Raw genomic sequence first — 26,109 nt, forward strand, 5'->3', positions numbered from 1 at the left:
CAATTATGTAGGTAGGGAAACACTAGTGTAAGTGTTACCAAGCAATGAGTACTTTCTCTCTATATATTCTGTCTCTGCAGTGATTCCCACTTCCAATGGGAGAGAAACAAAATAGTGGGAAGTTGTAATGGAAGATTATAAGCATTTAAAAGTCTGTTCTCTTAGCTAAGTGCCAAACTAATAGGTTTTAAAAAATACTGAGAATCCCTAATCTTATAAAAGCAAAAGGGAGAACCACTGTGTGTGTATGTGTGTGTGTTTGGAGGACGTTTTCTCCAGTTATTTGTGTATGTCTCAGTTATTAGTTAAAAGAGTATAGAATTATTTGAATAAGTAGATAAATTTACTTATTGTTTTTTAGACAGCATAATTTTTTCCAGCTTTATTGAGATATAATTGACATATAACGTTGTGTAAGTTTAAGGTGTACAACATGATGATTTGATATATGTATTCCAAAATGATTACTGATGAAATTTATGGGCACCCTCTCCAGAAAATTGTGCCTACATTCAAAATTGTGCATATTGTCTGGGTTTTCAAAAAAATTAATAAAACATTTAGATTTATTTGCCCTGCGTAATAGTTTTATCTGAAAACTAATCTGAACAAACCAAAATTACTAAGACTCAAAGACGAGAATGTTTGAACGAAGTTGTGTTATTGCTATACTCCCATTTCATACCCTAAAGTTAGGCATCTAAGTACTCCCCTTTGCAACTAGAGAGATTCCCTATAAGTTGATTCTTTGGCTTAGGTCCTGGGGGAGTTAATTTAAAGAAGGCGGTAATTTAGTAAGGAAGGAGGGAAAAAGAAGGGTGAGTAGGAGAGATTGAAACACTTTCACTTTCAAGAGAAGGGGATCCTATGATTAAAGGTTCCTTAGATTTTTGTGCACCTGCCCAAAACTTAGGCAGTTTTTCTCCATCTCAGTTGAGAATTGACAGTGGCCGGTGTCATTGAGAGCCGAACCTGGATCTAGTTTTCCTAACTACCTCCAGGAACCATTCTTCCCTTCTTTTCTGCCCTCTGGACCCTTCCATATTGAGAGGTGGTTCTTGGAACTATGGAAAACATCTCAGACCACCATCTTAACCTCCAGCTTATATTTAACTTTAAAACAGTAGACAAGTTTTTCTAGAGACAGTATCAAAAAACTTTTTAGCGAGCACATTTTAAAAAATTAGAATTAGAATGCCTTCTGGCTGGCTGATACTCTGTAATTCAACATACACTTAATCATTTCCTACTACCATTATCCCTAGCCATGCCAGATATGTTAAAACTGCTTGTATCCGGAAGGTATTTGAGTTTGCTACCCCTGCTATGGGTTACTGGGAGTGGTTAATTTTTTTAGGAGGTGGCAAAGAAGAACTGGAAGATGGAAGAATGAACATTTCCCTTACTCTCTCCCTATTAAAACAAAGTTTCAGGGGATGTACAGACTTCCAAAAAAGCATGTATCAGAGGACCTCAGATCAAGAGTTCCTGATTTAGATCCTCCATTAGTTTACATATGCTACTGTTTAGAATATGATTTGTTGTTAGCTGCTATGGTTTAGCTACACCAGGAGGAAGTATTATGCATGACTGAACAATTGAAATATGAAGTTACTTTGAAAAGAAAAGAACTAAGGGAGAATTTCCTCAACCAATAACCTCTACTGGTGTTAGGGAAATACCGTCTTCAACACTATTGTAATCGTCAAATGACTCTTAGTCTTGTAACTCTTCCCCTGCTCTCTCCTTCCTCCATTTCCACCACTCATCTTCCCAGAGACTCTAGCTCTTTTCTACCACATTTTTACAACATCAAGAATTATCTTAAGAGATTAATTACAGTACTCCAACCCCATCACCTTTACAACTTTTCTTTTGCCTATTATTTCTGCTAATTCTCTTGTCTTTTATACACCTAATTATTTTTTTTGTGCTGTATTTAATATTTGAAAAGATTCATAAAAGTAATCTGAAGGTAAGATGATTTTTTTTTTTCTCTAGAGAGAATTTTCATTTGCTTCTGCCTCTGGGACCAATTCAATCCAAGTTCAGGGTTTGAGGTTTTTCAGGCTAATAAGGTAACACAAATGAGGACTGCAAGACCTGCTTTACTTCTGGTTCATCTTTACTCCTAGAGTGTAACTCTTAAAGGTTTCAAGCCCAAAGTGTGGAGTGTTTTACTAGAGTTCCCACTCTTGGTGGATCCTAGACACTAGTTTTGTTCCCCTGACCTTTTGAGACAGCCAAAAGCACAGCTCAGCTTCTCAGTCATTTCCCCATTAGATGCCCCCAGTGCTAAAGTAGCCCTCCATGCTGGGCAAGATCTCCATTCTGGATTTCCATCTTCTCCCTGTTCTTGTCTTGATTTACCACTATCTTGGTAGGTCTTTAATGTTTTTTAAAAGATTTTTCAAATATGTTTTGCCCAGTTTTTGTTAGTTGTCATCAGCTGGAAGGTCTCCAATTACTGAAGGTCCCTGCCGCCATTATTTCCTTTGGGGGGAAAAATTATAGCATTTATATTTTTAGATTGCATACACATCCTAAAGTGTATAAAAGGAATGTCTTTATTTTTCCATTCTCTGCTCCCCATGAAGCTACATGGGAACAGACTATACACTAAAACAGTCTTAGAGAACACTGCCTTTTTGGACAAACCAGTTCCCTTAAATTCTGGGAGCTATATAATAAGAAATTGAAAATGGTATTATTAGCCAGTTGATTACTTGAAATATAAGGAAGTTCTCTTTTCAGACAGACTTTTGGAGTTGGTTCATGGTCCATCTCTTTGAGCAAGTTGTCTCCTATTTGGACATAGAAGCCAAATCTCAAAGAAATTAGTATTTTACATAAAAATGTTGACAAATTTTGCCCATTGTGGTTATGATATTACACATGATACTGAATTGTTGAAAAACTTGCTTTTCTGCTCCTGATCTCCATCTGGCGTTATTTGACCTGTTACTATTAGATTGGGGAGGAAAATGTCTGCTTCATCCAGCTACAAATCCCAAATGTATTTCATAGATCATTGAGGTAAGTTCAGCATTTATGTTTTCTGCTTATCTTACTTTCTACAATAGCCATAATAGTTAAGTTATAATTGTGAGTAGATAAAGCTGATGTTTATATTGCTGCCAGAGAAAACAAATTTAAAAGGAGAGTAGGAGTCAACATCCAAAATGATTGGAGAATTTCTTTTAATGTTTGCAGAGGATAATGAGACACAAGCTTACTATAGTTTGGCTTTCTATTGCTTGGCTCTGTTGCAAACCAATTTTAAGAGGAATGTTCTTATCTGCTGATTAATGTTTTATTAAAACATTGAGTATCAAAAGCCACATAATACTTTTTTTTTTTTTTACATTTTTGTATTTACCACAAAATGCCTAAACTTACTCTTCTATTAAACACTTACTCTTCTGTTAATCCATGTAAATCATCTTTGGTACTGTAGAACAGAAGGCTACCCTTAGTATCTAAAGGTATTATTTATTTTATATAAATAATTTTTTTATTTGTAAGTCTTAAAGTGAGAGAACACTGGTTAGAATTCATTTGTGTACAAGTAAAACTTCCATTACAGTCAAGGGCATAAAATATGGATGCTATTTTCTGGTACCTCATCAGAGCAATGATGCTTATTTTCTCAGTTAAAATTTATTTTATACAACAAATTCTCTAGTACAACAAATGCCTTATCTGGTCCCTAACCAAGTAACATTTTTTATAAAGACTTGGATGATATGCTCTTTGCCCTAGAGAGAAGAAAGAAAGAATTAAACTATAGCTGAATCATCACAGCGTTTTTCTAATGAAAACACTTTTGAATAACACTTTCTTTTGAATAACACTTATCCCTCAATCACTTCTTCTCAAATATCCAAACAACGAGAAAATAAACGCTAAAATTATCAAAAAACACCCATCTGGACAATTTGCTTATGCTTACCACTATATCCACAGTGCTCAGTATAGTGACTAATACATAGTAGATGTTCATTGTGTGTGTGTTGAATGAAATGAATCCAAAAAGTCGGAGGAAGGCAAAATAAAAAAATTTAGTATGTTATAAACATATGTAAATGACATAGTTTTCTCTCTACTAAGAATATGTCTTTTGACTTTCTGATTTACTACAAAGGGGCTTGTAAGCTTGAACAGCTGGAACCATGATTTCTTAATCTGTGTTTATAATGTGATTTTACTATGGTATTGGGAAAGGGGGAGTGGTATTTCTTTAGTGGTTTTTGATTTGTTGTATCTTATTTGTTTTAAATTCTTACTAAACTTTCTCCTTCCATGGGATGAAGGGTATACACAGGGCCAATGTGACTAGCATGGGAAGGGGCATAAAGCTTCACAGGATCAGAATTCTGCCACGGCAGCCAACTGAGATCAGTCAGCTATGAGCGAATTGTAGTACATGTAGAGAACATAATCAATAAGTATGAAACCAAGAATGAAGATTTTAGGAAAATAGTATCTGCTAGCCAAATGTGACACATTTATCCTCAATGATAGGAAAAAGAAATATGTGAATAAACCTAACACTATCGTTTGAAAAACTGAATATATATACAATAGCCAGACCATATATCAAAATAGAACTCTGACCCCAATCTGCAGTGACCAGCCCAGGAGCCAACCTACTATCTACAAGTCAGACCTGTAAGAAGTCAGACTACTGTCTCTGGCAACCAGTCCAGGAAGGCAAGAATAACTCCTATAACACTCGGAGCAAAATGATGGGCGCTTGATTATTAACTGACAGCTTCTCTAGTTTTTGCCCTCACTTTTAACTTAGGACCAACCAGAGAGAGTTAAGTATGCACACCCAACCAATCACATAGGATGCATCTGCTTCTAGTTAGCCTGCTTCAGCTTCTCCATGCCAAGTACCTCCAGTCAGGGCATATCTGAAACCTTTCCCTTTATTCCCCACTGTAAAGGTTTCCCACTCCTCTGCCTGCCTTTGAGTCTCTGCCAAGTGCAAGTGATGGTGGCTGACTCCCTTGCTATATCAAGCTCTGAATAAATAGCCTTTGCTTATTCTTATTTGAGTGGTTTTCATTTATTTCCATACCTTTTTTCACATAACATAATTACAGTAGTCTAACATAGAACATATATGACTTCCATGCTTCAACGTAAACAAACATACATACAAAAGAAATGCTTTTTTGATAGGACTCAGACGTATGCACATAGAATGTAAAGTTTTGGAACTGGATTCCTTACACTTCATGAGGACAATTGCATACCACTTGTGGTTGCAAAATGACAAGAACACTGTTTCACCTGGAACAACATAGTTGCTATAATCCCCTTCTGTGAGTTATTTGTTTTCCTGGCCTGGGCGGGTTACACCTTTACCTTATCATCCTCTGCAGCCACTTGTACCATTCTCTCTTATCTGCACTTTGTGACCTTCATGACAGCTGCCAGGCTGTCACACCCAATGACAAAGGTAGATCTGGACATGACTTTGGCATTATTAATGCCTTGGTGATATATCACTTTCCACGTTAATTGATGTCTACTTAGTCATCTCATGGCACTAAAGCTGTGCTGGGTGACGGAAATCCCTTTTCCCGTATACCAGTATTACAGCTCTTCTCAGACTTCTAAATTAGAATTAACTTGCCCTTTTGGTTCTTTACAGTACCCCTAGTTTTACAGCTCTTTTAATAGTCTCATTTTCTTATAACCTTACAGTACCTCCACTCTCCCTGCCTTTATCCCCAGCTAGAATAACTCAGAATCAGATTCCTGGAGTTAAGTTTGAAAACATTATAAGTGACATCTCAGTGTCCCACACCAAATTGTTGCCCCTAGGAACACTAAAGAAAGTTTCTATATATATATTTAGGGACATGCCTGAGGAATTCAGGAGGTAGTCTTTGTCCATCTCCCTTTCCTGTTTAAGAATCCTAACGCCAGATCTGGTTAATTCCAGGGTGTCTCATCATTGTTTCTTCCAAATTTGGTGTAAAGAAGCCCCTGATAACCTGCTTTGATATGTCAGTGTTCCACATTGAATGCGGAGATTACCCTCCCCAACTCTTAATTACCTTTATATTATGTAAAATGTTTATATATTAGCAGAACAATACACAAACATAAGCCAATACTTGCAACGTTTCCAATTACATTTATATAAATGTGTTTATGTAAGTTGAAAAAAGGAGGACAGCAAGGTCCTTATATAAAAATCAGTAGTATTTCTAAATTCTAGCAAAGAACAATTAGAAATTAAATCTAAAAGCAATATCATTTACAATAGCATCCAAAATCATGAAATATTTAGGGATAAATTTAACAAAACACGTACACTAAAAATTATAAATAAAACATTGCTGAGACAAATTAAAGATCCAGATAAATGCTCTGTGTCATATTTATGGATTAGAAGATTCAGTATTGTTAAAATAGTAATTTTCCTCAAATTGATGCAACACAAACCCAAGAAAAAAATGTTTGTAGAGATTTACATGATTCTAAATTAGAAGTTTACGTGATTCTAAATTTATATGGAAATGCAAATGACCTAGAATGGCCTAAGCAGTTTTTCAAAGAATTACAAAGTTAAAGGACTTCCATTATTCTTCAGTAAAGGTCCCAGGGAAATTCAATGGAGAAATAAACATTGACCCTTACCTCATACCATGCGTAAAAGTTAAAATGTAGACTTAAATGTAAGAGCTAGAAGCAAATCTTTATAACTTTGGGTAGGCAAAGATTTCTTGGATAGGACATAACTATGAGCTATAAAAGAAAAAAATTTAAAAGTTGAACTTATCTATCTAAACTTAAAAACCTTTGCTCTTCAAAAAACACTGTTAAGAAAAGGGAAAGGCAAACCATAGAATGGGATAAAATACTAGCATACATACGTCTGACAGATATCCAAAATAAAGAACTCTTACAACTAATTAACAAGAAGAGAACCTAATTTTTTAAATGGTACAAAAGATTTGAAGAGACATTCACAAAAGAAGATATAAAATGGCCAATAAACACATGAAAAGATGCTCAACATCATTAGTCATTAAAGAAATGCAAATTAAAACCATGTGATACCACTGTGCACTCATTAGTATGGCTAAAATCAGAACAGCTCATAGTACCACATATTGAAGATACTAGAACTCTTATACACTGCTTGTGATAGTGTAAACTGAACAATCTCTTTGGAAACTGGCAATTTCTTATAAAGTCAAATTTTTACATTTTTAAACTTTATAACCTGGCCATTACACACCTATGTATTTGTCCAAGAGAAATTAAAATATATGTCCACATAAAAACTTTTACATAGCACCTTTATATGTGATAGCCAAAAACTGGAAACAATCCAGTGTCCATCAACAGAAAACAAGTAAAATATGGTGCATCCAGACAAAGGAATACTACTCAGCTATAAAAAAGAACAAACTATTGAAAGACTCAGCAACATGTATGGACTTCAAGAACATTATGCTGAATGAAAGAAGCCAGACAAAAAAGAATAAATACTGTTTAATTCTATTTATATAAAATTATAGAATATACGAACTAATCTAAGATAGCAGAAAACAGGTCAGTGGTTGCCTGTGGCTAAGGGTTGAGGGAGGGTTTGACTTCAAAGCCACACAGGGAAGGTTCTGGGGATGATAGAAATGTTCTGTATCCTGATTTTGGTGGTTGTTTCACAGATGTCTATATCTGTCAAATTTTATAGAATTGTATCCTTTGTAGGAATATAATTTATTGTATATATATTATATCTTTAAAAAGAGAAGATCAATAGATGAGTAAGAAATAGAATAGAATCTGGACTAAGGTGGCAACTAGAAGTAAGTGGATATGAAAGTAAGTGCTTATATTGAACAGAAAATAATACATGGTAGGAAAAACCACCAGAAATTCATTATGATCTGCTAATTAAGTTATGGTTGTATTTTAGTCAAATTAGATATCTAAAAATTAAATGTTCACAATAATCCTATGTAACAAACCATCCTAAAACTTCTTGCCACCAAAAATAAGCAATTTTTTTCTTACTCAAGGATTTGCAAGTATTGTTTGGAATGGCTCTGTTTCAGGCTGCACCTTGGCTGAGGCAGCTCTAAAGTTCGAGCTGGGCTCAGGTCTTTGTGTATCCATTCTGGAGCCCAGGCTGAATGGGCATCAGCTGGAGAGAAGTTGTTCTCCTGCTGGATCACCAGAGCACAAGAACAGAAGCCCAACTGCACAGGCACATTTCAATTCTCTGTTCATAACATTCCAAGGTCCAAATAAAGTCACGTGGCCAAGCCAAAAAAACTTTTATGTAAAGTTTTAAAAATATTCAAAAATCCTTCCATGTACCCATCCCACAGTTTCGACAGTTGTTTCATCTGTTTCCTCCCGTCTTCTTGAAATATGCCCCAGGGAACTAAGTGTCGCAAATGCTTTAAAGTGAGCCACTATGAGTGGAGATGAGCTATTGGTGGTTGCTTTGATTCTTGATTGCTGGTAGGCAGTGATTCTCACATTCGGGAGCTCAGTTTTGGGAGGTTGTGGAAGAGCTCCCATGCCGGCTTCAGCAGTTACTGTGACAAATAGCAGCCCCTGCTTTTAGCAGTCAAACATTTTCCAATATTCATCAGAAAAGGAAAAATTTAGGTAGTCATTTAAGAACTAAGAAATGAAAGTATAACCAGGTTTGCTTTGGCAATTGGGCCAAGCTAATGATAGGTTTTGTGACTCTGTTGGAGAGGAAACGTGGGTTTCTGTATTTGATTAAATGTGGTACAAATTTCTGAGTCTTGAAATAGATGAAAACAAGCAGTTTATAATTAACAGATCATAAAGGAAAATGTAAACAGCCCGATGTGAAAATGCTAAGAGAATGCTGAGAATTAAGAGTTTCTGGAACTAGACTATGTGTAACCTGCCGTGTTAGGAATACAGATTAGGGATTTGGATACATTAGCTTTTAGACGTTCATTTCTTGGCACAGTTTTAAACATTGTTTAATCCCTCTGCAGTTTGGCTGCTTTAAGTAGAAGGCACTTTTGCAAATTTTGTAAGGCATAAACCATCTCTGAAAGGAGAATTGATGTCATCAAATAAATACCAAAATGGTCTGAAATATTCAGCACTTGCTTTTTTACAACATCCTATTTCTTGCCTGCATTATATTTCTCACAAATTTTAATTTACTATGAGTTAATTAAATTATTTATTTTCTATTTTCCCCCATTAGACTATAAGCTCCTTAAGGATAGGGACTATGCCCATTGTTCTTAAATGAATATCTTAACACCTAACACAGTACTGAACACACAGAAAGTACTCAGTAAATATTTATTGAATTAATGAATGCTTTCCTATATTGTCTATCATCAGATAATCCTGCTGGATGTTGTTAAAGGTAAAAATAAATAGCCATATAAACAGTTTATACTCAATAATCACATATTTCCTGGCAAAATAATAAAGTGGTTAAGAACACAGGCTCAGGAGCCAGACAGCCTGGACTTCAATATTGACTCTGTCACTTACCTAATTCTGTAACCATGGGCAAGCAAGAACTTAATCTTTGTGTGCCTCATTTCTACTGTCTATAAGGTTCGGAATGTTGTGAAGATTCGATGATTTAATACATGTAAAGCACTTAGAAAGGTACCAAACAGTAATATCTCAATGAGTATTAGTTATTATTATTACTACTAGCACTACTATCAATATTATTACTCCAGAAATAAACTTAAAACACTTTTAAAACAACATTAAATAGGCGCCAGCCCAGTGGCCTCGTGGTTAAGTTCGCACACTCCACTTCTGCGGCCTGGGGTTCGCAGGTTCAGATCCCGGGCACAGACCTAGCACCCCTTGTCAAGCCATGCTGTGCTGGTATCCCCATAAAATAGAGGAAACTAGGCACAGATGGCAGCTCAGTGACGGTCTTCCTCAAGCAAGCAAAACGAGGAAGATTGGCAACAATTGTTAGCTCAGGGCCAATCTTCCTCACACACAAACATTAAATATGCTACATTTAATCAGTTTTGATCTTAAGAGTTCTGTGTTTCACTTGAACTGATAAGTCATACAGAATTTGAATCTGAAAATTGTTCTCTCTGTTCTTCTTCCCTAATTCTACTGTTGAAAAATCAAACTCAACCATTACAAGAATTTTTAGTATGGCCTCCTCCAAGAGCCTTCTTCCCTCTTTTTCCTCCCTCCACCCTTCCAAGACAAGTTTGTTTCTTTCTCTGCACTTTCTAGCACTTTCTTTAACTTAGAAAATATTTCTTATATACATTAGCTTCTCTCTATCTTTATGTCATTGCTCCATTTTAAGTTGTTAACTGGTACAAGAGGAGTGGTCAAGTAATTTTTTATTTTATACTAAATTTTTAAATAATATAGCACTATTTCTTTTTTCATAACTCTAGACTTCTTTCTTGGAGGGAAAAAAACCCCAGGTATTGTGAATATTTTTGCATTCTCAAACCCAGTGTCCTGTGTCCTTACTATGTTTTCTGTAGTTTTTTAAAATTAAAATATAAATACAGAAAGGTACACAAATCATAATTATGCAGCTGTATGAAATTTCATAAATTGGACACATCTATATAATCACTACCTAAATCAAGCTATAGAGCATTACCAGCACTTCAAAAGCTTTGCTCATGCTTCTGCATCGCTGTCCACTCCCTACAAGCATAACCACTGTTCTGACTGTCATTATCAATTATTTCTTTTACCAATTTTCAAACGTTGTATAAATGAAATCATTTAGTATGTACTCTTTTGAGTCTCTCTCCTTTTGGTCAGTAATGTGTTTGTAAGATTCTCTTTTATTACTGTCATATTTCGTTGTAAGTCTGCTGTTGATGGACAATTTCAATTTTGGTTATTATGAATAATTCTTCTATGAATGTTTGTTACATATATTTTGATGCACCTATGCGTGTTTTTTCTTTTGGCATATACCTAGTAGTGTACTTGCTGGGTCATAGGGTTTCAGGATGTTCAGCCTAAAAATTCTTCGAAATTTAATGCTACCAATTTACATTCCCACCAGTACAGTTTAAGTGTTCTTTACCCCATATTGTCAGATGTTTTGTTTGTTTTCTGTGCTATTCTGCACTGCACTTATGTAGGGTATCTCATTGTGGTTTTTATTTGCATTTCCCAGTAATGTTGAACAGCTTTTCATATGCTTATTGATTATTTGAATATCCTCTTTTGTAAATTCCTGTGTAGATTTTTTGTCCATCTTTTATTTGGATTGTCTTTATTTTTCTTATTGATTTGTGAGGGTTCTTTATATATTCTGGATACAAGTCCTTTGTTAGATCATATGAACTACAGATATCTTTCCCCACTCTACAGCTTGCCTTTTTACCCTCTTAGTGATGTCTTTGGTGAACAGAAGTTTTTCCTATTAATAAACTTCACTTTATCCATTTTTTCTTTTTTGGTTAGTCCCTTTTGTATGCTGTTCAAGAAATCTTTGCGTAGTCCTAGGTCATGAAGATATTCTATTAGGTAATCTTCTAGAAACTTTATTGTTTTACCTTTCACATTTGGGTCTATAGTGCATCTGGAATTGGTTTTTGTATATGATATGAGGTAGGGACAGGATTCATTTTTATTCATATCATATTAATCCATCACCAATATTGAAACTACCATCCTGTTACTAAAATATTGCAGTGGTGCCTTTGTCCTAAATAAAATGATTATATATGTATAGATATGCTTCTGGATTCTGGATTCTGTTTCATTGGTCTTTTTATCTATGTTTCTGTCAACCGTACCCTGTCTTAATTACTTTAGCATTATATTAAGTCTTGATATTAATAGAAGTCATTCTTCTTTAAGTTTTCTTTACTGTTCTTGAACCTTTCCATTTTCATGTAAATTTTAGTTTTTATGGTGCTGTATTCTTCATTCAGTATTCTGGGAGCAAAGCCTATTGCATAAGCACACTTTTCCCAAATAGCCAAAGTGAAACCAAGAGCTATAAATTTAAATAATTTTAATCAGCATAAAGTGTGAATGCTGTATGATTTATTTTGTGTATAATAGTGTCACAGTGATTATTTTCCAACAACCTACCAGCCATCATTTTTGTTTATCATACTCCAAATTCATGATTATTAAAGAAGTCACAGTAGAATTCCACTCAAGGAAAGTACTATCATTGTTTAGGGACATACTTCAACTGAGTGTGTTTGGTTATGAAGATGACACCCTCTTCACATCACCTGGTTAGTTATGGATGAGACAAAAAGATAGGTAAAATATTTAGTATGAGGATTTAAGAGGAATTTTGAGAGTTTTGAGCAAATACCTGGGCAGAAGGGAGGCAAGAAGTGATGCCCAGCAACATGGTAAGAGACTGGAATTGGGGATGGCAGTAAGTTTCAGGTTTAAGAGCTTGAGTTTTAGATCCAGATTGCCTGGTTTAGCCACTTACTAGCCACGTGAATTTGGGTAAGTTACTTATCCCTTCTGTGCTTCACTTTCTTTATTCATAAAATGAGGATAACAGTGTCTACCTCACAGGGCCGTTGTGGTAATTAAATGAGTTAATTTATGTAAAATACTTAGAAACAGTACTTGGCATATAGTTAATCCCCATATATGCTTGCTGTTATTATAATTAATAATAGATAATCTGTGAAAAATATGAGATATATCATATTTTTAATTTTAAGTTGTTCTGTGCCTTGGTATAATCCCCTACCCTTGACACACACAGTGTAACCCCCGTAAAGTCCTGCCTATTCATCACCATAAGACTAAGGTCCGTTGAAGACTGAAAAGATTATAGCAGAATCCAGTACTGCAGAAAACATACCTCACACTCAGAATGGAAACAGCCCAGAGACTAAAAACTCACCGTAAGCCAGAAATTGAAGTAACTCTAAGAATACTCAGAAATAACAGGTTGGAGACTTGTCTGCGTACTGACTGTGTATTGAGAGTTCATCCAGTTTGACAAATTTTAAAGGATAACATCATTCTAGCTGTTTTACGGTTTCCCAACCTCAATACTATTGACTTTTGGGGCTAGATAATCCTTCATTATGAGAACTCTCTTGTGTATTGTAGGATGTTTAGTAGAATTTCTGGCCTCTACCTACCAGGTGCCAGTAGTAACACCTCTCCCCCAAGTTGTGACATCCAGAAATATCTCCAGACATTGCCAAATGTTCCCTGGAGGCAAAATTGTCCCCAGTTGAGAACCGCTGAGTTATTCAAAAGAAACTTCTTTGCCTAGTTTTTTCCCCCAAATTCCAAATATTCATAGAAGTAGAAAATAGAATAATGAACTACTATGTACTCATTTCCCAGCTTCAATAATTTTGACCACTTTGTTTTAGCTATATCTTCCCCATTTTTTTCTGTAGTAATTTCAGCAAAACTCAATCATTATATCATTTCTCTCATAAATACTTCAATGTATATAAAATATGTGAACTTGTGGACTTCTTAAAGATAATAAATATTAGTTTCTTTTCGACCTCTATCAGGGCCATAGAAGAAAAGCAGGTAAGAGAATAGAGTGATACAGTAATAATAAGAGTGACATGAGGATAAGAACCTAGAAGAAAAAGGAAGAGTTTGGTTTGTTTTCCTCTACTCTCTTTCTTAATTGAGTAACGTGGACTTTTGTGAACAATGCATGAAATTATAATGTGATATATGCTGTGATAATAAAGCACAGGAAAGGCCTTTTCCATTTCCTTCAAATCATCTCACTCTCTCTCACCCCACTTCCCTTGTTTTCTTGATTTACCACTCCTTCATTTTCCCATATAGCTTCTTGCCTGCCATTTGTGTGTAGTGTAATAAGTGTTGTGAAATCTAAAAAGGTCAGGGACTTTTAAATTTTATTATAGATATCTTCAGAATAACATTTAGAATTTTAATCAGAAACTGTTGCCATTTGCAACAACATGGTTCTTGCCATTTGCAGCAACGTGGACATGGATGGACCTTGAGGGCATTATGCTAAGTGAAATAAGTCAGACTGAGATAGACAAATATTGGATGATCTCACTTATATGTGGAATCTAAAAATAGCCAAGCTCATAGATACAGAGAACAGATTAGTTTATACCATGTATAACACAGCTTTTTCCTGAGATTTTATGTTAGAGTACCTTAGTTAGGCAGAGGTAGGGAAATGAGGAACTGTTGGATATTATAGAGCCCCTTAGAGTTGTCTGTTGGTGGTGCCACCAGCATCGCACACATTCTATGCTATGATTAAAGATAAAATTTTATTATGAGGAAACACATAAAACTTTTTGGTTAATATAGAAGACCTAATTTATTTATTCAGTCAGTAAAGATTTATTTGTGTATTATATGCCAGGTAGTACACTATATACTATGGCTAAAACAGTGAAAGGGACAAACAGGATCCGTCTGTTTGTTGAGCTTATATTCTAGTTGGGCAAACAGGCAATAAAACGAGTCAACTAATAAATGAGATGATTGTAGATCATGGTAAGTGCTGTAAAGAAATTAGCTGGATTATATAAAGATTAAACAAAGCTCTAAAGGATGAGAAGGAAGACAGGAAAACAAATGCAAAGTTCTAGAAACATTATACGTGCATATGTGCGTGTGTATATATATATATATATATATATAAAGAATATTTACAGGATTACAAAAACATCCAGCAGCACCCAAGTGAAAAATGCATAATGCCTGGCATCCAATCAAAAAAGTTACCAGGCATGCAAAGAAGCTGGAAAACACTTCCTATAAGGAGGAGTAAATTCAGTCAGTCAAAGTCAACCTCCGAATTAGCCAGGCGATAGAATTAGTAGACAGAAGCAATAAGACAGTTGTAACTTTATTCTGTATTTTCACAAAGAGAGGAAATAGTATGTTAGAAATGTGAAAACATAAAAATGACCTAATATGAACTTCTAGAGATAAAAATTACCATATTAGAGATTTAAATGAAAAATACAATAGGTGGAGTTAACACCCAATTAGATATTGCAGAAGAAAAGATGAGTGAACTTGAAGACATAACAATAGAAACTATTGAAAGTGAAACACTTAAGGAAAAAAGACTGAAAAAGTGGACTGTGGGACCACTTCAAGAAGCCTAATAAGGGCCAGCCCTGGTGGCCTAGTGGTTAAGTTAGCGTGCTCCACTTTGGCACCCCGGGTTTGGTTCATAGGCACAGACCTACACTGCTCTATTAGTGGCCATGCTGTGCTGGCAGCCCACACACTGAAAAATAGAGGAAAATTGGCACAGATGTTAGCTCAGGGTAAATCTTCCTCGGCAAAAAAAAAAAAAAGCAGCCTAATAAGTGTGTAATCAGAGTCCCAGAAGGATGAGAGGAGAGGAGGGAGAGCATAACCAAACTATATATATATATATATATAATATATTATGCTATAACACATAACATATTTATAATATATAAATATAATAGAACATATAATATATAATAAATAGATTATATATATATTTGAAGGAAAAATAGCCAGAAGTTTTCTAAATTTCATGAAAACTCTAAATCCACAGATCTAAGAAGCTCGGTAAATCCCAAGCACAAGAACCTGAAGATTATACTGAGAAACAACATTATAAAACTGCTTAAAACTAATAATAAACAGAACACTCAAAGTTAGTCAGAGAAAGCACACAAAATTACATACAGAGAAAGAAAGACAAGGATAACAACCCACTTCTTGGAAAAACATTCAAGCTAGAAGACAGTAGAACAAAATCTTTAAAGTTCTGACACTGTATATATATCAAACTAGAATTCTATAACCTGAAAAGATATCTTTCAATAATAATGGCAAAATAAAGACTTCTTTCAACACATTAAAACACAGAATTTATCACCAGCTGACCCATACTACAAGAATTCCTCAAGATGTCATAGTACCTAGTGTTAACATGCACTTTAGAAAATATTTGGTGATTATCAGGATGACTTTCTAGAAGAAAGTGAAATGGAGCCCAAGAACATCTAGAGGTCAGGAATATATGCCGAGAAGAATTTGGAAAAACTTAACTAGTTTAATGTATAGAAGAGAAAGGGTAATTTATGAATTTGAGTATGGCACATACCTTTTTCTTTTATCAAGGAGTAGGAAGCTTTCAATTATTCTTTGGGAGAAAATACTAAATCTAAATATTTGTAATGTAAAAATAATCCTACTGATTTTCTTTCTTCTGTTCTGTGGTAAAGAAATCTATTTATGTTGCCTTTTGGAGGGAAAGTAGGGAAGGGAAAATAGAACCTGTTTTTCTATGCTGACTAAATTCAGTAAGAGTTCTATATCAATTTTCCCCACAGGTGGAATGCTTGAATGCAAGCAATAATAGCATACAGAAATACACATACAGTTTTTTCCTCTGACCCCCTGCTGCGGCTTTAGCACAGAAGTTTAGATAAATGTTAGACTGAATAATAATATAAATCTCACTTTCTCGCCATTTGGATTGGTTTAGTGCAATACTGAATAGCCTAAAAAATTAAGAAGCTATTGTATTTTTGGTGTCAAACCATATGATACTATAGCTAATGCTTGCTATGCTAAAAGGACATATCTGACTAAAAAGAAAAGATTTTTATAATGTCCTATAGGATCTATGCTATTGTGGATTGTTATGAGGTTAGACTAAATGCGTCTGAATGTAAAACAAAACCTGAAAAAAATGTTTACAATGAATCAAGTTAATGTAAATAGATATTCAGTTTAGGTAAATTATTTCTGCATCATGTTTAGAATAGATCATTTTGAGTTCCTGGCTTCTTTTTATGTGACTTCTATAAATTCTCTATTTGGAAATTTATCTGGACAGTGAGTCTGAGGAAGAACCTCATGTTGACTTTGTTTAGCATCCCTTAGTGAAAAGATTTGAAAAAGAATAATTCCTATGGTTGGTAACCACAGAAAAATAGCCTAAATAGAAAGAGAACCTAAAAAGCTAGTTATGTGGAAAGAATGTAACAGTTTGGAAGCAGAAGATTAAAATGAATGCCAGAGATCAGGAATTTTAGGGTCTAAATTTCAGGGCAAAAATGAACTTGAATGGGCTTTCTTTTTGGAGTGATGGAAATGTTCTAGAATTAGAGAGTGGTGATGGTTGCATAACCTTATGAATATTTAAAAGACACTGAATTGTACATTTTAAGGGGATAAAGTTTATGGCATGCGAATTATATATCAATTTTTTTAAATGATGCTGACTGTGGGGGAAGTAGTAGCTGAGGCCTAGCCAGCATGAGGTAGGAACCCAGCCAGGATGAGGAGAGCATCTGTGTGCAGGGTGGCAATGAGCAGTAGTGAAATTTGCTACGTGTAGGGGGAATAGATTAAATAAGTAAGGATAATGAGAGCCAGGTTTCTCACTATTGGAGAACAAAGTTACAACTTTGGAAAAGAAAAAAACTAGAATTTATCCTATGGTACTGAATTGGAATTAGAGGCATCACTGTGAGCTTCTGGAGTGTGTGTTTGTATATGGATTTACAAATAAAAATGAATGTAAATATTTCAGTGAGTTCATACAAATGGATGGATGGATGGGGAAAAGAAATTAACCTGTAGAAAAAGTAATGGATTTTTAAAAAATCACTATTTGGCAATCATGATAGTAATCAAGAAATATTAAGGATACTGAAAGTAGTGGGCAAAAGTTTGTTGTGGAGAGATTCAGACTGATACTTGTACACCAGTGTTCGTACTATCATTATTCATAATACCCAAAAGGTGGAAACAACCCAAGTGTCCAGCATCAGATGAATGGATAAACTAAATGTGATATATACATACAATGGAATATTATTCAGTCATAAAAAGGAATGAAATTCTGATACATGCTACAACATGGAAAACATTATGCAAACTAAGATAAGGTAGACATAAAAGGACAATATTGTATGTTCTACTAATATGAGGTACCTAGAATAAACAAATTCATAGAGACAAAAGTAGAATGGAGGTTACTAGGGGCTAGAAAGAGTGGGGAATGGCAAGTTATCATTTAATGGGCACAGAGTTTCTTTTGGAGATGAAAAAGTTCTGGACATGTGTAGTGGCAGTGGTTACACCACATTGTGACTGTACTTAATGTCACTGAATTGTTCACTTAAAAATGGTTAGGATGGCAAATTTTGTTATATATATTTTACCACAAAAATATTTTTTAAAGTTTAAAAGTTTGTTGAAGAATGGGATATTTACATGGTCTCAAAGTATGCCCCCCACAAAATACTTATTAATTACAAAGATAAAAAGTATAATTTTAGAGTGGAAATATCTGGCAGACACTACCATAACCAAGTGATCAAAGTTAACACAGCATTACTTTTATGATATTCCTGCCAAAAATGCATAACCTAAATCAAATCATGAAATAACATGAGATAAATTAAAATTGAAAGACATCATGCAAAACAACTGGCCTATAACTTCAAAAGTGTCAAGGTCATGAAAGTTAAGAAAAGGCTGAAGAACTGTTCCAGTTTAAAGGGAGAAAAGAAAACTGTGAACTAAATGCATTGCATAATCCTGAATTGGATTGTTTCTCTAGAAAGGACATTACTGGGACAAATGTGAAAACTTAAATGGGACCTGTGAAGAAGATTGTCATAATATACAATGTTGTTTTCCCGATTTCTGTGCTGGTACTGTGGTTATGTGAAAGAATGCCTTCGTTTATAGGAAATACATACTATCTAGGGATGATGGTTCATTATGTCTGTACTTTCAAATGGTTAAGGAAAAAATATTCTTTGTACTATTTTTGAAATTTTTTTGTATATTTGAATTGATTTCAAAATAATAAAAGAATATTTACACAAACAGTAGGGAAAAAAAGGATAAAAGAACCTGAATGAAGGTGGTGATTGTGGCTGGAAACTAGATCCCAAGACTAGGACTGTATTTTGAAAGGCTAACTGTCAAAGAAGTGGGAAACTTTTTCTGTTCAGTAAATTACAAAAACATTCTCTCAAACTCAAGTGTTCAAAAGATGAGTTGAGGATAATCCAAGTAGACTATATATCAATTATATTATGTAAAAGTAGGAAAATCAACTTCTAGAAAAGGACCTTGTAATTTTGGATTTAGAATATGAGAACAAAGGAAATGACCCAACTAAATGGAAGAACAGTGCAGAACTAGCCCATTTTATTTTGAAAGATTCATGTGTTTCAATGTCTTCCTGTTACAGGTGATGCTGAACAGGAGCTTGGCCCCCCTCCATCTGTAGATGAGGCAGCAAACACACTCATGACTCGTCTGGGTTTCCTCCTTGGAGAGAAAGTCACAGAAGTTCAGCCAGGTGACCAATACAACATGGAAGTACAGGACGAAAATCAGGTAAACTGCTTGCTGTCAACTTTGTGATACATGGGACGAATCAGCCTGTTATACTAGGAAAGGAGCAATGTTGCAGGGGAATGTGTATGTGTCTGTTCTGAGAAGAATAATCCCAATTGTTGAAGGCCTTTTGAGGCCTGGGGATACAACTTAATTTTCCCTAATCACTGTATTTTTTCAGTTTATGAAACATCTTTTAGTTTCATTCTTAGGTTTAAAAAGCCACCTTAAGGTTTTAATTCATTTATTGAATGAATGAGGAAATAAGTAAATAAGTCAACAAAATTGACATATATATGAACACTGCACCCAGAAATTGCAGAATACACATTGTTTTCAGGAGCATATGGATTATTTACCAGATGATGATATGGTGATACATAGAGCAGATCTCAGGAGATTTCAAAAGATTCGAATTACTGTGACCAAAGTAGAATTAATCAATTACAAAATGATAACTTAGAAAATGATGGCTAAAAGTTAGCTTAGAAAATCCCCCAAATGTTTGACTAATATTAGACTTCTAAATAGCCTTTGAGTCAAAGAAGAAATTAGAAAATATTTTAAACTGAAATAATAAAAACAAACTATAACCAAACTTGTAGTATATAGTTAAAGATATGTATAAAAATAAACTTTAGTTTTGAATACATATATTACAATAGTAGAAAATCTGAAAAATGAATGATCTAAATATTCATCTCAGAAATTTTAAAATGTCAGCAGTTTGAAAAAAATTATTTCATAGATTTTTTTCTTTTGGCTATTTCCATTCTTTTCTGTTTAAATGTATCAAAGGAAGTACTAGATTCAGATTCATTTGTGTGGTCTTAATCTTTAAAATGATTGTCTTGCAGTGAATCATTTTATTCAGAAGATGACAAATCAATTTCAAATTGCATATCCTTTATAAATATTGATAAAGATTCTATGTCCTATGTTAGTGTTGTCATAAAATAATAAAGTAATAAAAGATTATTTGAATATACTGGTAGATGATGTTCAGGTGTTCCAGAGCCCTCTCCTCAGACTTCTTTAGTATTTATATTGTCCCTCCTTGGGTCATTGGTTTTGCTGGCTGCACATTATAATCACCTGGGCAGTTTTTATAAAGTTCAGATGCCCAGAGATTCTAATCATAATGAAACTCCCCCATTCTTATTTGTTTAAATGCTATCTTAACTCCTGAATTATCTCAAGCCCTGCCTTTCCCCTTCACTCTAGATCTGTATACCTAGCTGCCTACTACCTTTTCTACCTGTATGTCCAAGATACATCTCAAACTTAGGTTAGGAACTGAACCCTTGCATTTTTTCCCAGCTCTGTCTGCAGTGTTTCCTATCTGAGTAGGTGCTATCACCTATATACGTAGGCCAAAAACATTGGAACCATTGTTGATTTTTCTCTGTCATATTCCACAGTCACTCTTTGTGCAAATCATGTAGACTTTGTCTTCAAAATGTATGCTAAATCTAATCCCTTCTCATTACTGCCACTGCTACATCTAAGTCCACGTCACTGTCATCTCTTGTCATAGCTACTGTGATAGCTGCTAGAATGTAAGGCTAGAAGGCCTGAAACTTTTGCCTGTTCTATTTACTGCCATATCTTCTGCACCTCGAACAGTGTCTGCCATTAGTAGGTGCTCAATAAATGTTTACTGTATGAATAAAAGCCTCCTAATAGATCTCTGTTTCCAATCTTGCCTCTCTATAGTCTGTTCACACAATAGTCAGAGTGATCCTTGTAAAATGTGAATCTGATCCTTTAACTTCTCTGCTCTAAATCTTCTACTGTATTCCCATCACAGTTAGAATTAAACCTAAAATATTTACCATGGCCAGACAAGCACTTCCTGATCTTACCCCTTGCTACCTCCCGTGCATCATCTCCTACTCCTCTCCCTTTCACCTGCAGCTCCCCAGCAACACTGGCCTTCTTCTCATTCCTCAAACACATAAAACATTTGTTTATTCTGGAATGCTCTTCCCACTTAACTCGCTTCATTCAGTGCTCTGTTCAAATGTCACCTCCTCATAGAGGCCTCCCTTAATTATTTTATCTATTAGCACCTGCCCATCACTATATCCCCTTATCCTGCTACTTTATTTTCTTCATAGTTCTTATCATTAATTCATTCCATTACATGTTTAGTTGTGGGAATTTTTTGTCTGTATCTCATACAAGAATGTAAGCTTCCTGCTGGCAGGAATGATGATTGTTTTTTATCAGTTTACATTGAAATAACCATGTCAGTATGCTCTGCTCTATGCATAAAAAGTGGGAATAATATATATTTAGGGCTTTCTTAATATTGGTATAAACAAAACACCTATTTTACTTTTTATTTCTTTATATTCATTGCAAGTTAAAATGTGACTGTTCTAATAATAACCAAGTAACATGATGTTATAGTCTGAGTATTTGCAAAGGATCCTGTTGTTTCTAAAAAACTATATTTCTTCAGGTGCTAAAATTTATACTTGATTGTTTTTGAGATGCTTCATGTCACAGTATGGCACAGTGATTTCTGAATAAAGTCACCAGTCCGTGGAGTATGCCTTGTGCATTCACTGAATAAAATAGTCCTAAAATAAGTAAATAAGTAGGATCATTGATTAAATGTAATTAAAGTGATATAGTGTAATAGAAAAGTCGCTGAACCAAGAGGTAAGAAATTTGTGTTCTGGTTCCACCTCTACCACTTACCATTTTTTAAATTTGGACATGTCACTTAACTTCTCTGAGCTTTAGGTGTTTCATGTGTAGTAATAACTGACATTTCTTAAATGCTTATTGTGTACCAACCATTGTACTAATTGCTTTATTTGCCCTATTTTATTTAAACTTCCTTACAACCTAATGTGGTAGGATCCATTTATATTCCAATTTTCAGATAAAAAAATGGAAATACTCTGCCAGAAAGTTATGGAATAGTATTCAAATTCAGACAGTCTGCTGTTACAACCTGTTCTTAACAGCTACACTCTACTGTTCCAGCATAATATAGAATAATAACACCTGTCAGGATTGTTGTGAGAATCAAGTTAAGTCATGAATATGAAAACACTTTTTAAGCTATAAAATGCCATGTTAATAAAAGGTATAAAATAATATTCAATATAATTAGTATATAAATATATGCAGGAGCTGTATGATTTGGGGAAATTACTTCATTGCTTTCGTACTTAAAGCAGTTTCATTTTCACTTCTCTTAAGTGGGAGAAATAATATTCATTATGCCTCAAACTTGGTTGATATTGAATAAATGAAATAATATATTAAATTTTTTTACACTGTAAACCATTAAACAGATATAAAATATTAATAATGAGACTAAATGATAGCCTTCTTGGAATATAATATACCATGAAATTACCTTGGAACCACAGAAGAAAGTGGGTAAATTGATCATTGAAATATCTAGTCTTAGGAAGATTATTAAGAACTAGGAGGTCATGTTCATTTGGTGACGTTCTTCTGAGCAAAACAGCATACTAACAAAGATAGATTGCTTTGTTTAGGAAGACCGTATGGTAATGGTGTCCTCAAAATAGTACTAGTAGTGACAGAATCCAGCACAGGCAAGTCAGCATATACCATTTTTCTGCAAAAGACAAAGTATTGGAATTGATATTAAACTGACCACTATATTTTCTTCTCTCAGTGGTTTCTGGGGTATTCCCTAGAACATATTCCCTTATGAATTCCATCATTAGGTTCTTATCTTGAGTATTTGTAGAACCTTTAAGAGATCCAGATTGGGCATTTTGGATCCTTCTGAAGAGCACTAAGGATAATGGGAAAACCACTGAAAGGTTTTGGAAGTGGAGTGGCTTGATTAGATGTCCATTTTAGCCTACAGCATGAAGAGTAGATGATGTTATCTTTCTGTGCCTAGAAGAGATTTCTGTATCTCATTAACGAGCCTCCTTAAATAAACACAAAAGCCCACCTTTTAATTCATAAGCCATAAGCAATTTTCTACTTTCTAAACAGCTTGATCTTTAAGCTTTGTTTTTACAGTTAAAGCTTTTAAATCATACATTCTTTGATATGTGCTTTATTTTGCAGAAAATAACTTACAGTAAAAATAAGTGTCATTTAGGGGCTTAACCTCCATAATGGCTATCTTATGCATATAATACAGTTTCCTGTCTCAAGGAACAGACTGAGAATCTTGTCTAAAAACGGAAATGAGTTGCTGTAGAAGTAATAGATCCATACGAAATTGAAACTTTTTCAATATGGGATGAGTACAGATGTATCTAATGTAGAACACCCGAAAAAAGTTCATTTCATCTACCCACATATTTCTTAAACTGACAATGAGGAGGTTAAAAATTGCAATGCCAGATTCTAACTAGGGAGGATTCTAATTCAGTAAGTCTGGAGTAGGGCTCAGTATCTGCCAGTTTTGTAGGGGAGTTTGTTTTATACGTTCCACAGGTGATTCTACTGCATCCCTAGTTAAAAATCATTGCTCCATTTTTATTTGTTTATTTTATACATTATCATTTTATAAAAATAGGGGAGATTACAAAGAAATTGAAACTCCTTCCTCCTCTGGAGAAAAATGATATAGTAGAAGAGAAATGGCATAGATTTGAGGGCTTATTTTGTTATTAAGAAAAATCAGTTCCTGAGGCTGGCCCAGTAGTGTAGTGGTTAAGTTCACACACTCCACTTCAGTGGCCCCTGGGTTCATGTGTGCGGATCCCAGGCGTGGACCCACACACTGCTCATCAAGTCGTGCTGTAGCAGCATCTCACATATAAAAAATAGAGGAAGATTGGCACAGATGTTAATTCAGGGCCAATCTTCCTCACCCCCTCCCTCCCAAAAAAAGCAAGAGAAAAATTACTTTCTAATATTATTGATAGGATTGAAAAGATTTACTTGGTTGCAGGGTTCTGAGAATATCACTTGTGCTTGGTTGAGTGTAATGTGTCTTTTATGACCTGGTTGTAGCATTTAAATTAAAATTAAAACCTGGATTCAACACGGATAATTAAATACAAGGGATTGCATCTGAAAATAATTTTAGGATGAGTCAAAGACCCATAATATTTCATATCTAGTGATGAACACATTTGTCAGTCAAGTTATTAAATATAAATATTCAGTTTTAGCAGAGAGAATATAAAGACTCTATATGTGAAGAAGTTGAAAGACTTCTTTTAAAGTAAACATTTAAAGATGTCAAATTTATCATTAGTGCTCCTTCAAGTAATTTTGTCACTGATCACTTACCATTTTGAAAAGGATAAAATTTCTTTAGTATTTGAAAAAATACTTTTATTCATTATTTCAGTAATGTATTTGGGTTGAAAGAGCTAAAGAAAAGTGAATTATCAGTAAATTAGGTAAACCAGAATGTATTAGCACCAGTCTTTTTGGTGATTATTCATTCCTTCCTGTCCAAAACTTAAAAAAGAGTTAACTTCAGGTGTAAGAATCATTCAGGATACAAAGTGATTCAGTCTATAATCAGTTTCTACAGAGAAATTCTGTAGTTTTGTGTTACATTAATATTGTTTAGTCTGTTTTGTTAGGCTTTTAGAATAAGCCATTTTGTCTGCATTCATTTATTGTCTCTAGGCAGCCACCTATGTATCAAAAGAACACTTATTTGCGTTAAGAGCCTTATTTTTATTTCTTCTCAGCTACAGAAATATTGATTTTTTTCTATCCAAAGAAAATTATTAACAAAGTTCCAAGCCTTCAGAAAAGTTTTATTGATTGGAAATAGCAAGGGCTACTTGTGCTTAATAAAAAATTCCTCTATTAATTCATGTCAGTAATAGAGAATACTTGTCACTGCACATTTCCTAGGAAGAAAAACTGGACACAGTCTCTGCTCATGTTAAATTGATCAAGTTTGACATTAATTGTAGAATGCAGAATCTCTTATCCTGGAAATAGAATCTAATAGATACAAAAGCTGTGCATGTAGATTTCCTTCTTTTTCTCATCCAAAGCATATGTTTTACCATAAGATACATTTTACTTTAACAACTGATCGGTTTAAATTATTTTTCATTCCAACTTTTCAGACCTCAGCAATCACCCAGCGGATAAGTCCCTGTTCCACCTTGACTAGCAGCACTGCCTCTCCACCAGCCAGTAGCCCCTGCTCCACCCTCCCTCCAGTCAGTACAAATGCAACTGCCAAGGATTGCAGCTATGGGGCTGTCACTAGTCCAACTTCCACCCTTGAAAGCAGAGATAGTGGTATCATTGGTGAGTTAAAGTTTTTATATTAATCATTTTGTGTCCTTTTTTTCTTTTTAAAATAATTAAACAAGCTTAAGGTTTTCAAAAATTCTGCTTTTGTGTTGTTGAGATGTATATATAAAATGTATCCTTCTCTTTTTAATGATGCTGGAGAGAGAAATAAAGGTAAACGAAATGAAATGTATCCCTCCCTGCTTAACTACTCCTTTAAAGATATTACCTGATAAAAGAAGGGGTGGATAGAAAAAGTCCTTTCTACTTATTCCTGTAAATTCACATACTTCATCCATCTACCAACAGAAGTGGTTCAGAAAAAGTTTATTCCTCACTGAACTAGTAGAGTTTCATGGAGGTTCTCAGTTCTTCATATACTTATTGCCTATTATATACTTATTAAGGGAAGTTAGTTAAATGGAAATGAATGAAGTTTTGGGAAATAAAGAATCTGAACAAAAGAAATGCAAAGAGAAGAAAACAGGACTGAGCACAGAATCCTAGGGCACATTGAAA

General features: G+C 34.5%; 1 protein-coding gene across 9 annotated transcripts in view; it reads left to right on the top strand.

Annotated features, from left to right (window-relative positions):
* Positions 1–26,109, top strand: part of TANC2 (tetratricopeptide repeat, ankyrin repeat and coiled-coil containing 2) — a 388,431-nt gene that overhangs the window by 217,870 nt on the left and 144,452 nt on the right. For all 9 annotated transcript variants that reach the window (XM_046676045.1, XM_046676044.1, XM_046676048.1 and 6 more), the window contains 2 exons: positions 19,214–19,362; positions 25,419–25,605. In XM_046676045.1, the coding sequence (XP_046532001.1) occupies positions 19,214–19,362; positions 25,419–25,605 (336 nt within the window). The remainder of the gene's footprint in view (positions 1–19,213; positions 19,363–25,418; positions 25,606–26,109) is intronic.

This window comes from Equus quagga, chromosome 11 (genome assembly GCF_021613505.1).
Source record: "Equus quagga isolate Etosha38 chromosome 11, UCLA_HA_Equagga_1.0, whole genome shotgun sequence".
NCBI classification, from domain to species: Eukaryota; Metazoa; Chordata; class Mammalia; order Perissodactyla; family Equidae; genus Equus; species Equus quagga.